Source organism: Melospiza georgiana, chromosome 17, assembly GCF_028018845.1.
Source record: "Melospiza georgiana isolate bMelGeo1 chromosome 17, bMelGeo1.pri, whole genome shotgun sequence".
NCBI lineage: Eukaryota > Metazoa > Chordata > Aves > Passeriformes > Passerellidae > Melospiza > Melospiza georgiana.
Genome location: NC_080446.1, coordinates 1,295,937 through 1,309,466, shown reverse-complemented (window position 1 = coordinate 1,309,466; position 13,530 = coordinate 1,295,937). Strand labels below are relative to the sequence as shown.

Genomic DNA, 13,530 nt, shown 5'->3' with positions numbered 1-13,530 from the left:
TAATTGCGCTCCGTCTGCATCCGCTTTTAAAGCCCCTCCAGCCGCCCTCCCCACCGCGGGACCCCGCGCAGCTCCCGGGGCTCTTCCCGTGCCACCTTATGGAGCGACAAAGGGAGGAATGAGCATTGTGCCGGGCTGCTGCTTGCTTTAGGGGAGGGGGGGGAAAACTGTTTAAAGCACACTATAAACGGCGCAGGTGAGACAGCAAAGGCGCTGTCGGTGTGCGGGCAGAGAGCGGCGGTGCCCGCTGTTTGTTCAGCGGGGGCGGCCCGGGCTGCCCCGGCCCCGGGGGCTCTCGCCTTTGTCGCCCGCCGGGGCGGGCCGGGCGCGGGGACTACATGGCCCAGCGTGCCCCGCTGCGCGGATCAATGGGGCTGATTTGAATAATCTGTGAGCCCTTGGACTCAGGCCAATCAGCCGTCAGGGACCCATGATAAATCGCAATGCATTATTGATAATAATAATTACTCTGACATGCGCATTCCGCCCAAATTTCCCAACTCTAGGAATTTGTTGTGAAGAGGAAAATAATTGCTACTATTGCACGCTCCCGATGCTGGTGCACCATGTCGCGACGGAAGCAGGCGAAGCCCCAGCACATCAACTCCGAGGAGCAGCCCCCAGATGCTGCAAGTGGTGAGCGCAGAGGGGCGCGGGGCGGCCGCGGCTCCGGGCTCGGCTGGTGCGCGGCGGGAGCGAGCGGCGCTTCCCGGGGCGCTTTTCCACCCTCGTGCTTCGCCCCCCGCGCCTTTCCCCCCGCGGGCTCCGCCGCCGGCCGGCCCAGGGCTCGCCCCGGGTTTTTCTGGGGGGCTGAGCGAGGCGCGGGCTCCGCGGTATTTTCGGGGGGCTCGGCTCGGGGCGGCCGCGGAGCGCAGCATTGCCCCGCGATGCTCCGCACGCTCCCCCCGCGCCCGCGGAGCCTCCGCCGGGTCCTCGTGGGGCCGCGGCCGCGTGGGACGGGAGCCCCAAAGGCTCCCCGAGGCGGAGGGAATTGGGGGGATGGGGGTAAAGGGGTGGGGGAGCAGGGGGAGAAATTACAGAGAACTTCGCAGGGCTGGGAAATGACTCGGGCTGGGTTTCCTCGGCGTGCTCAGCACTTTGTTGGGAGTTAGATGAGAATTTTTGTGTGGCTTTAAAAAAAAAAAAAAAAAAAAAAACCAAAAACTGGGTAAAAAGCCTTCACGCTCGGACTATTTTTGTTGGAGATCACAATCGCCCTGGACCTTTTGTAGCTTGACCTCCAGCCATCTTTGATTTCCGACTTCCTAAAATAACTCCGGTGAGCTAATGCGGGGTGTGCGCGAACGCTTTGTATTAGGGCGGCGAGGGGGTCCCGGTACCGCGATCGCTCTCCCGCGTTGGGGGATCCCGCGTTCCCGGGCCGCGCTGCGGGGAACGCACAAATCCTGGCCGGAACCGGCCGGGGCTGCCGGTGGGGTGGGCAGGGCAGGAGGGCAGGGGGCACTCGGTGCCGGCCCCGCGGGAGCGGGGCTGCCGGAGCGGCATCTCCCGAGCCGGGCATGCGGGGCAGGCGGCTCCCGGCTCTGCCCCGCTCCCGCCGTGCCCGTCCCGCTCCCGGGCGCAGTGAGGCGGCAGCGGGGCACGGCCCGGCCCGGCCGGGCAGAGTTTGCTTGGAGTTGTTGCGGTTGTTGTGCCCAAATGTTCCCCTGTGTCCCCCGAGAACTTTCTTTGGGATCTTTGCTTGCTTTTGGGAGTGGTTTTGTTTCCGTGCTTAGAACTGATCAAAACCCATGTACGTTACGGGAGCTGCTTATTCCCAGCCCGCAGGAGGTTCGGGCTCTTTAATTTTTTTTTCCCTCCTCCCCCTTCTCTTCTTTGAGTCGAAATGTGCAATTGTTGGGTCCGGTTAATGGTGACTTAAGAAACAGCATGCTGGCCAGAAGGCAATAAATCCCATGTTTAATGCATGACTGTTTTCCTTTGTGCATATGGTTAGGTTGGGGGATGGAGGTGATGTTTCCACATGTAAATCTCTGCCCGCTGCTGGAAAGGCACCTCCGGCCCCGCGCTGAAACAAAAGGGTTAATCACTCCTGATGCGGCGCTGGGGCGGGGGAGGCGTGCGGGAGGGAGGGAGGGAGGGAGGATCGCTCCACACCGCGCTCTCCGGGGCAATGGCCAGCTGCTTTTTTGTTATTGTTGTTCGGGCTTTTTCCCCCCCTCCCGTTCTCAATTTTAACAACCAAACCCTGGATGAAATCCCTCCGGAGCGCTCGGCGGCCGCCCAGGCTGGGGGAGCTGTGGCTGCGGGGGGATTCTCCCGCTGCTCGAGGGGTGCTGTGGGTTTGGGGGGTCGGGGCAGGTCCCGTCCTGCGGCATCTCCGCTCTCCGAAATGCAACCCGGGGCCGCGGCTCCGGCGGCTCGGACCGCCCGCCAATCTCCCGAATAGTCCTGATATTCCCCGCTCCAGGTGTGCCCGTAAATAATAAGTGATGAAGTTGCATAACAAAGTCGAAATTCCGCAGGGATTTGTCTGGGGCATTAGCGAGGATATACACATACTCGTAATAATAAAATCAAGCCCTTATCTCCTTTTTTGCAAGTATTCCCTTTTTTCGCAAAGCGATTTGGGACCCACCTCTGTGAACAATGCAGCGGGTTAAAGTGTCCCGCGAACCTGGGGATCCATTAACAGGTCAAAAAATCAGCAGGTGGTCACAGGGGAATAATGCTACATACTGAAAATTAGCATTTCCACAAAGGGCTTGAAAATGCCTATTGTGCCGGATTGCTGCCATTAAAAATCGGATTCATTCTTAAAAATACAGTATCAAACTGCAACTTTTTTTTTTTTTTTTCCCCTCAGGGTAAAATTAGCGTAGCTTTGCTTCAGTTATATCTCCGGTTCGTGCGCCGAGCTCTGTAGAACTGGAGAGGGCTGTTGGACCAGAGGAGAGGTTGAACGAGCAAAGCCCAAGTTTCGCGCTGGTTTATCCTGGGTTTGTTTCGCTTGCCCGAAGCTGCTGTCGGGGCCGGGAGCCCCGGTGCGGGAGCATCCCCGCCGTGCCCGGGGTGCCGCAGCCCTGGCGAGGGGCAGAGGGTGCCGGGGGCCGCGGGGGCCGACGCCCGGCTTGCTTTTCCCTTTACGCGAGTGAAACATTATATTGGTAGCGGGGTGATGGAGCCCTTTCGCCGCGCTCGGCGGCATGTGACGTTTTGACAGAGCTGCTGCTCTAACCTTTGCCTCCTCCTGCTTGCTGTGGGTGGTAAGTTGATGTCAGGCTCACAATTAGGACTCTCATGCAATTGACCTTGGCAGCGGGGTTTGTGCCGTTTAGCTCGCTCTTAAACACCGCGCGGGTGTGAAGTGTGCTCCAGGTAGGGCCGGGCAGGGCAGGGCGGGGGGCTCGGAGCCGGCTGGAGCCCCCCCCGTGGGCACAGAGCGCGGTGCGGGGCTCAGGTGGGCTCGGGGGGCCCGGCCCCGCCCGGGGTGCTGGTGCTGGCCCGGAGGGGTCCGAACGCGGGCCGTGAGTGCCCTCCACCGACCGGCCCGGGCAGCGAGCACCGAGCACCGGGGGCAACGAGCCCAGCCCGGCCCCAGCAGCGAGCACCGAGCACCGGGGGCAACGAGCCCGGCCCGGCCCGACCCTCCACCGACCGGCCTGGGCAGCGAGCACCGGGGGCAGCCAGCACCGGGGGCAACGAGCCCAGCCCGACCGGCCCGGGCAGCGAGCACCGAGCACCGGGGGCAACGAGCCCGGCCCGGCCCGGCCCGAGCAGGGTGAGCCCTCGCAGGGCAGCGACTCCGCTTTCCCCTCGGGTTCCAGCGCTTGATTTGCTCGCTCGTTCGCTGTGGTTTGTTCTGTCTTCGGCTGAATATCTCGCTTGAAGTTGTGGATAGGCCAAAGGGGGAATTAGTAAGTAGATAATAAAGTCATTGAAGCGTTGAGAGAGAGGCTGTAAGGATGTGAAATGGTGATTGTGGGGAAACGCGTTTCTGCCTCGTTCTTGTGTAGAAAAACGCAGCTGGTGAATTCAGCGTGGAAAGCATTGAGGCCTTTGGAATATCTCTGTAAGTTGCCAGTTGTGCGTTTTACTTACTGAAAAAAGTGATTTTGTCAGAGTTAAAATGCCCTAAATGGTGTTTGGTAGTGGGAGAAGGGCGATTTGGGGCAGTTTGGAGCTTTTGGAAGCCCTCTCCTTTGGAGAAGGAGAAAAGCATCAGGGACCCTGAGAGCAGCAGCGAGCTGATGGCAGAGGGTTCGTGTCCAGGAGTGAAGGGTGGTAATCAATCCTCCCGGAGTTAATTTAAACCGGGGAGGTGCATGGTCTTTGTTAACCTTAAAGTAAAATTGGTCAGATGTAGGCTATGGGGAAAAGAAGCTCACCAAAGGTATCAGAACTCCTGAATAAAAAAAAAAAAAAAAGTGGATGGGAAGGCTTGAGTTCTGTTTCATCCCAATTCAAGTGAAATAAAGTTGAGAAAAAAAAGTCACTATTGGCTTAGATGAGTGGTAGGCCAGCAGCACCCTTCTTGAAATCACATCAAACCAGCTTTACTTAACTCCTTTTACTCTTTTCCTTAAAAAAAAAAAATCATTTGAGCGGTGTGGATTTTATCAGCCTTCCTTGTCGATGACCGCCTTGTCCTACACAATAGTGGATTTTATCCATCCATTTGCCAGTGATTCAATCTAACCCCCCTGCTGGGTTTACTGCATTCTTCTAACTTATTGGATAACTAGATGCTGAGAGATAACATTCCTGAAATTCGGGGGTGGGGAGATAAAAAAACCACAGTAGAAGTCCTGTCCCTGGGAAGCCTTTGGAGAGGGTTAAGTGAAGTGCAGGGGAAATGTCGTGGCAGGGCAGTGCTGGGTAAATCCTCATGGTCGGTGGGCAGAGCTGCCCTCCTGGCATGAAAAACCCCGAGTTCAGGCTGTTACTTCATTTGGTGGGCAGAGCTGTCCTCCTGGCATGAAAAACCCCGAGTTCAGGCTGTTATTTTATTTCTGGGGTCACTGCTGGGCTCGGGGCAGTTGAGGGGCTCTGATGGCAGCACTTGTGGCAGGGAAGAGAAGCTAGGTACAAATCAGGATGATTTTCGCAGAAGCTGTTGGGTTTTTTACAGAAACCATCAATTGTTCCTTTTGTTATTCCAGCTACTGTAAAATAACCCAGTGTCCTAGTTGTGAATTTATCTAAAACTCTTTCTTTAAGGTAAAATAATGCATAACTCCCCTATTTGTCATGCAGCAAGTCGTTTCAAGCTCTGAATTGAATTTATGCAGAGTCCAGCTAATGCTTCACTGTCGGAGAAAGGAGAATGTGGCAGGCAGGGCTGCCAGGCTCTGCTGCCCTGCACAGGCACCCTCAGTGCACTGGAGTCTTTCTCTGAGATGGCCACTGCTGCTCAGAGCCAGGAAAGTCATCAGAGCTCCTCAGAATTACAAAAATGAAGAGCTGAAGAGCGTGGGCTGTGCTGGAGATTGGGAAAGGGGCATTGAATTGAGTGTGATCTTATCAGTGCAGAAGTAGAAAAATAAGAAGTATTATCATGGGAAAGGAGATAAATGATCGGATGCTTTGAAGCAGTTAAAGTTGGAGGACTTGTCTAGACATTATCCTGGAATATCTCCTTGGGGGTGGGCAGCAGTGTTTGGTGCAGACATTTCTGTGCCACTGGAAGAAGTAAAAGCTAAGGTTATTTTTTATTATTTCGTGACGTGGAAACAGTGTTGTTCTGCCTGGGGGACGGGACTGGGAAAGCCCCAAACAATTAAAGGATTTGGAAGAGATTTTTATGTTTTAGTATTCTATGAAATCCTATTTTAGTATTCTGTGAAACAGGAAAGTAGTCAAAAACCTCCCAAGTCAGCGTAGAGTAGTTCTAGAGGTTTTCTCTTTTTTTTAATCCAGGTGCCTTCTTTCCAAGTATATCTGCTCAGAGTCCTGCAAAACGAGTTTAAAATAATCTGTTCTTGATGCTGGTTGACTCTGTTGACCAAGTTCTGAATTGTGCAGTAGTTGACTTGTCTGCAGTCTGGGTTTCTCTGTGTTTTTAGAGTTAAATCAGCTTTGGAGACATCCCTGTAATGATATCTGGGGTGGGAAATGTGTGCTGCCATCCCTATTTCTGTCACTTACAGGAGTTGTTTGGGCTGAAGGGTAAGTGTTTTATTTTCCCTGTTTAAATGGGAGGCATCCAAACTTTTTTGGTCGTAGCTGTGCTGAGAACTCCCTTCCTCCCCGTTCAAGGACTTGTGCCGGTTTGGATTTATTGCTCTGCACATCACAGCAGAACAGGCCTCTGATACTTGCGAATTTGTGTTATTGATCAGATGTTTATTTTTACAAATAAACTTTCACATGCACTTGGTGCCACACAGCATTAAGCGGTTGAAGTTTGCTTTGTTGAGCGCACGCAGCGCCCTTGCTGAGGTCAGAAGTGGCAAGGGTTGCCATATCCTCCCTCAGGCAGGGTGATGTGCTCGCGTTGGCACCTGCACATGTCCCCTCCACGTTCGGGACACACCCAGGTGTGGTTTGGCCTCACCTTGCACAGACCAAAGCCACGAGAAGCTCCTGAGCTTCCCCTGGTCCCACCCTGGGGGCAGCTGGGGGGTCTGGGCAGGGCTGGACAGGGGGGCACCTTCCCTGAACCCCCTGCACCATTGGCACCCCCAAATGGGAGCAGCTCCATGGGGAGACCATGGGGGGGTCTGTGGTGACACCCTTCCCTGAACCCCTGCACCATTGGCACCCCCAAATGGGAGCAGCTCCATGGGGGCTGGAGCTGGGGGCTCTGTGCTGACACCCTTCCCTGAACCCACTGCCCCCGGGGCACCCCCGAATGGGAGCAGCTCCATGGGGAGCCCTGGGGGCTGGAGCTGAGGGGTTTGTGGTGACACCCTTCCCTGAACCCACTGCCCCCAGGGCACCCCCGAATGGGAGCAGCTCCATGGGGAGCCCTGGGCGCTGGGATCCTGCCCCAGCCCTTTCTGCTCCCCCTCGCTGGGAGTTTTCCCTCCTGCCCCTGAGCTCTGCCCCACCTGCAGCAGGCTGGGAGTTTGTTGTTTGAGGGATGGCAAGGCTGAGCAAAAACATCCTGTTTTGGTTATCGTTTCTGTTAACCTCTTGCAGTTCAGATATTTCCCCGATTTTTTTTTCTTTTTTTTTTTTTTGTCCATGTACAAATTCTGCTCAGTCTGAGCTGTGGTGTGCTGCTGGTGGAAGGGCAGGAGGCGACTCTTGGCTTTCCCTGCCCCTTCCCAGAGTGGGTGAGTGGTGGGTGCAGCTGATCCTTCAGCCTCCTGCGAGGTCGGAAATGCCTCGGTGTAGTTTTGTGAGCAGGACTTGTTACTTGTATTATTTGTTTAATAATCATTGGTATCAATGGAGGCGCGTACTCGAGTGCCAAGTTTCGGATTTAATCATTCTTTGCTACTGTGTCCATGTTGAGATTATTAGTGGGGTGTGTTTGCTTTCGGAGGATTTCAGAGCTAATATTGGCCTTGCTTGCCTGTTGTCAGCCCTCTTGGTTTGTAATTACTTTCACAATAGCAGAGCAAAACTCATTTAGATCGGTACAGTAAGAATTGCTCAAAATTCCTGTGTTAATGATCTTTTATGAATTTTTTGAGAGATGGTTAACAAAGAATTAGAACCTGAAGTGTAAACAGCAGAAATCATGTGTGGTGTTTTGCTCGGTGCTTCAATGCCTCCTCTGTCCTGGTGTTCATTTTAAGCTGTGTTGCAGGTGCTGCCTTGCAGAACTGTTCCAGGGGTTTTTACCGGTGTAAAGGGATTTGGAATGAATTTTTTTTTCATTGAGCCTTGTGAGAGTTTTTTTAAAATATGTTTTTTCTTGTAAACTGAACTGAGATTAATATTTATTTTCGGTTGTGAAGGAATTGGCATCAAAACAAAGAACAGAACTTCAGGCTGATCTGCAAACTTGATCCCAGTGTCTTGTATTTTAATTTGCAATTGGGGTGGAGGCAGCGATCTTAACAGTGAATGCTTGGTCTAAATCTGGCAATTAATAATGTGACTTTCTTTTATTTTAAGGGAGTCCACAAGACGTCCCAGGTGATAGAGATGGTGAAATGAGTTCCAAAAGGTGCCGCACGGAGGAAACCAAAATCTGCGAGAAATGCTGTGCAGAATTCTTTGTTCTCTCTGAATTCCTTGAGCATAAGAAAAATTGCACTAAAAACCCGCCTGTTCTGATCATGAACGACAGCGAGGGAGCAGTGCCCCCTGAGAGCTTCCCCGAGGCTCCTCTGGGGCCCTTCCCGAGCGACCGCTTGGACGGCAGGGCGCGCAAGGACATTCAGGCCAAGGGCTGCGCTGCCTCCGTGGAAAAGAGAGAAGGAAAAATGGATGCTGAGCCGGTGGGAGGAATGTACCTTAAAATAGAGCCCCCCCTGACGCCTGCGGCCCCCGGCCTGAGCTATCTACCAAAACCCAAAGTACCGAACACTAACGTGACCCTGCAGACCATCCGTGGCACTAAGGTGGCCGTGAACCAGCGGACGTCGGACGCCATCTCCTCCTCGGCGGCCGGGTTCAACGCCATCCCCATGATCCTGGAGCAGCTGGTGTGCCTGCAGCAGCAGCAGCTCCAGCAGATCCAGCTGACGGAGCAGATCCGCATCCAGATCGCCATGATGGCTCCCCACGCCCTGCACCCCTCCATCGCGGCTGCTGCTGACCCGCTCAAGGCTCTGGGGGCCCACATGTCCCAGCAGCTCTCGGCTGCCGTGGCTCTAATCGGACAGAAGGCTGGGAGCCAGAGCCTATCCCTGGAATCCTTGAAGCAAGGAAAACTACCTCACTCTAACACTGGCATTGCGGCCGCCAGCTCGCTGGCTGCTGGGCTCTCCTCCTCCTTCCCCCTGAAGCCAGAGGGGAGCCGAGGCCTGCCCGGCTCCATCTCTCAGTTCCCAAATCCTTTGCTACCTCAGTCCTCCGGCTCGGTCATCTTCCAGAACCCGCTTTCGGCCGTCTCGTCCGTGATGGATTCCTCAAAGAAAGGCAAGGGGAAACCGCCCAACATCAGCGTGTCTGAAAGCAAACCCAGCACGGAGGAGCCGTTCTTCAAACACAAATGTAAATTCTGTGGGAAGGTCTTTGGCAACGACAGTGCCCTGCAGATCCACCTCCGCTCCCACACCGGGGAAAGGCCCTATAAGTGTAATATCTGTGGGAACCGCTTCACCACCAAAGGAAACCTCAAAGTGCATTTTCAGCGTCACAAAGACAAGTACCCCCACATAAAGATGAATCCTTACCCAGTTCCTGAGCACCTGGACAATGTCCCTACCAGCACTGGAATTCCGTACGGGATGTCTGTGCCACTGGATGAGTCCAACCTGATTGTGGACAGCAAACCTCTCCTAACAACTCTGCCTACCTCTGCGGCCAGCGGCACACCTCAGGCCATCTCCAGCCTGGCAGGCATCAAGGAGGCTCTGCCTGGTACATTCTCCAGCGAGCTGCAGTCCAGGCCCTCTCCCGAAAGCGAGGGTGGCTCCTCCTCGTCGGGGGCGGTCGGCCACGAGTCGGGAACGGAGCAGAGCTTGAGCTCACCACAAGCTGCCTGCAGCGTGAGCATCTTCCACGTGGGTGGGTCAAACGAGCAAGGCTCAGAGACATCCAAGCTCCAGCAGCTGGTTGAAAATATCGACAAGTCCACTTCTGACCCCAACGAGTGCCTGATCTGTCACAGAGTGCTGAGCTGCCAGAGCTCGCTGAAGATGCATTACCGCACCCACACCGGGGAGAGGCCGTTCAAGTGCAAGATCTGTGGCCGTGCCTTCTCCACTAAAGGGAACCTCAAAACCCACTATGGTGTGCACAGGGCCAACACCCCCTTGAAGATGCAGCACTCGTGTCCCATTTGCCAGAAGAAGTTTACAAACGCCGTGGTGCTGCAGCAGCACATCCGCATGCACATGGGCGGGCAGATCCCCAACACCCCCATGCCAGAGCCCCCCTGCGACACCGAGGGGGATCCTGCCCTGCCCGAGAAGAACGGAGACATCGGGCGCCCAGAGGAGATCGTGGAAAGCATAGACATGGAAGACGACATGGACTCTCAGGATGGCCCCAGGAGCTCCTCCAAACCTCCCACTCCGTACGATGCACAATCAGAGTCGCCTGCTGCGGCCGCCTCCTTCTCTGGGGTGACAGCGCTGGAGAACCAGATGAAGATGGTGGGCTCCTCGCTGAGCTTGCAGCGGCAGAGCAGTCTGAAGTCCAGCGACAACGGCTCGGCAGAGAGCGATGGCATGACCAACGACTCGTCCTCGGTGGTGGGCGATGCCGACTACCAGAACGGCCGCAGCCCCGCCGCCTCCGAGGCTGCCTCGCTGCAGGCACCGTCCCCGGCCAACAGCCAGGCTGAGAGCATCAGGTCCAAGTCACCTGCCTTCACCAGCCAGGAGGATTCGGGCACGGGGAGTAAAGCAGAGGGTGCTGAGAACGCTCCTGTGGAAGTGGAAGGGGTTGTTGGAGCTTTGGATTTAACGTACGGCAACATCGGGCGGAAGGTCATCAAGGAGGAGCCTGGGCTACACTTTGCAAATGGAGAGTATGGTGAGTGATGCAGAGTGCTGGCAGGGATTTGGGGTGGGGCAGTTGGAAATCAATCCTAAAAGGACCAACAGGAAACAAAACTTCCAGCTTTCCCCTCTTCCTGCTCCTCTGTTTGGATAGGACATAGGCTCTGTAAAGTTTTCCTGACTAAGTCAAGCCCAAAATTCTAAGGTTTGACTGGTGCCATCTCCTTAAAATTAATGTAGGCTATACCCTCTCTGTCTTTCATGGGCTCACTTGACATCTCCTTATAACTCTTTAAAAATACACATTTATGTGTTTAAGGGAAAACTGCTTATCCCGAGAGTGTGATGTGGAAACTCTAAAATAGTCTGTGGGGTTTTCAGGCTCTGTAGCATTGTAGCATTGAGGTTAAGGTTGATCTAAATTTGACCTGAAAGATTTTCTATCTGAAGCTCACCAACAAACCCAGGGATGAACTGATTGGTTTTGGGGTATCCTAGGAAGTGTGGTGGCCTCTGCAGATGTGCTCTTTAGGCTTCAAAGGCAGGGCCTGGATTCTCAGCCAGGCTTAGGCAGGGATATAAGCACCGCCTTTGCTTTCCTTCCAGGTCGCAGCAGTATTCCAGCTGCGTTTGTCAGAGCCCCACCGGCCCTGATAAAAATGGAGCTGCCCAGCGATCGCCCCCTCAGCGCCGGCCCCTTCATCGGCCCCCCAGCTCTGTCCCCCGGGGTCGCCCCTCTGCTGGTGCCGCGCCCCAAGTTCTGCCGTCCTGCCAAACAGCACATCTGCACTACCTGTGGCAAGAACTTCTCCTCTGCCAGCGCCCTGCAGATCCACGAGCGCACCCACACCGGGGAGAAGCCCTTTGCCTGCACCATCTGTGGGAGAGCCTTCACCACCAAGGGCAACCTGAAGGTGGGTCCTGTCTGTTGTCATCTCCTTGGTCTGCGAGACTAACACTAGGGATCAGAAACTAGGGTTTTTAATATTTGACCTGCCTCTGAGGCAGCACTGATTTCTCTTAGTTCCTCGAATACTTACTTGTGACCCTTGTCTCCTCCTTGAGTTTCTCCACATAGTTTTTTGTGTAAGTGTTACTGAGATCACCCTTGTGTCTTTGCTGCTGTCCTTGACTTTCCTTTTGGGATGGAAGGGGAGGCTGAGCCCTCACTAAGCAGATTGCTTTCTTTTTTAATTTGGATTTGGACGTGTCAAGACATAAGCATTTCATAGACTGCTACAAAATGCTGCCTGCTGAGTAAATGCATTACACTGCACTGCTTGAAATTTTGAGAGATGAGGAGGGATAAACTGGGATAATCCTGAGATGGCACAAAGTGCTTGGGGATTGTGGCTAAGCACACGCTGAAGAAGTGCTGTGAGTCTGTCCTTCTGCCAGATGAATCCATTTGCCCCGTGAGGGATTCAGCTCCCTCACTTGCACAGAGGCTTCTCCCTCCCTGTGAGAGCCTCTTCAAGCTCTTCAGTCCTCTTGCATAAATACTGATGGGGAGAGAAAACACTCCAGTGTGTGAGCAGTGCCTTGCTGGAAGCACCAGCAGAATGTGGTGTGGGAGATTTCAGCTTAAATGAACCTCTCTGCCAAATTACTTGGTGGTTTTTTTCATTACCCAGAATTTTTTCAGTACGGTCTGTTTGCAGCAGATAATGTGGTTTCTGTTTTGAGGGCAGAGAGGGTGTCTTTGCCAACGCACTTATTCCAAGTGTAAAACACAGTCCTCCAAGCCCTCTAGCAGCCAGCTCCAGAGAGCCACGGTGATGTCAGGCAGTGAATGACTGTGTCTGACACATGCCAGGAAGGGAACTCTGACAAGAACCACCCAGCTCAAATATTTACCTGAATGCAAACAGAGCAAGCCTGACTTCCTTGGGCTACCTGGCTGCAAGCACAGCAGAATTTGGGTCTGCCACGGAAGAGCTGCAGAATTAACGATTCTCTTTGCTTTCCCCCCTCTCCGGAAGGTCCACGTAGGAACCCACATGTGGAACAACTCAGCCAGGCGGGGCAGGCGCCTGTCCATCGACAACCCCATGGCCCTGCTGGGCAGCGACCCCAAGAAGGTGTCGGAGATGTTCCCCAAGGAGATGGTGGCGCCCTCGGTGAGCATCGACCCCGCCGTGTGGAACCAGTACGCGGCCGTGCTCAGCAACGGGCTGGCCGTGAAGGCCAACGAGATCTCGGTGATCCAGAGCGGGGCCCTGCCCGCCCTGCCCGTGCCCCTGCCCGGGGGCTCGCCCCTGAACTCTGCCCCGGCTGCCAAGGCAGAGCCGGCCCAGGCTGGCGCTGCCGAGGCGGAGAAGGCGGGCGCTGCTGCTGCAGACAGCGTGCCAAAACACCAGTTCCCTCTCTTCCTGGAGGAGAACAAAATCGCCGTCAGCTAAGGACTCGACAGGAGCTCGCCTGCAGAAAGAACAAATATATATAGACACAAACGTATATTTTTAAGAGATTCCACTTCGGCCTCCTATTTTCCTATTGACGTGCAAATGATTTTATGGTTGTCTTTGTAAGAGTTGCCCAGAGTACAATCATGATATTGCTTTGCAAATAGTAATTAATAAAGAATAGGATTTCCTTCTATTTGGAAAGATGCGGGTCTTGCAAAGTAGTTCTTACGTGTGACTTTAATGTGTACAAGCCTTACAGAAGTTTCTACAACTTGAAATTCCAAAGGTTAGAATATTTACCTCTTTGTTTAGAGTGATAATGGGGGTTTTGAAGAGAGTGGAAACAACCTACTGTTGATGGAAAAGCTTCTATTTACTGATGAGAAATGGAAACTATTGATGCGGGTAAATATCCTAGAATGTCTGCCACCCTCTTGGAGTTTTTCTGTTTGGATTTTTGGCTCTGTGTGGTTTCTGAATGTACTTTTTCTTAATAATTGCTATAAAAACTACAAAGTTGTTTTTTTAATTCCTTTGGTTTTTTGCCTCAGAAGTTCTATGACAAGCAAGTTGCTGATTTTCTTTAGTCACTG

General features: G+C 53.8%; 1 protein-coding gene across 1 annotated transcript; it reads left to right on the top strand.

The window, feature by feature from the left end:
* Positions 1 to 566: 566 nt before the first annotated feature.
* On the top strand, positions 567 to 12,931 carry SALL4 (spalt like transcription factor 4). The gene is made up of 4 exons (XM_058036352.1): positions 567 to 633; positions 8,032 to 10,468; positions 11,134 to 11,443; positions 12,512 to 12,931. Exons 1-4 carry the CDS (start codon positions 567 to 569, stop codon positions 12,929 to 12,931), a joined length of 3,234 nt encoding a protein of 1,077 aa, XP_057892335.1.
* The last annotated feature ends 599 nt before the right edge of the window (positions 12,932 to 13,530 follow it).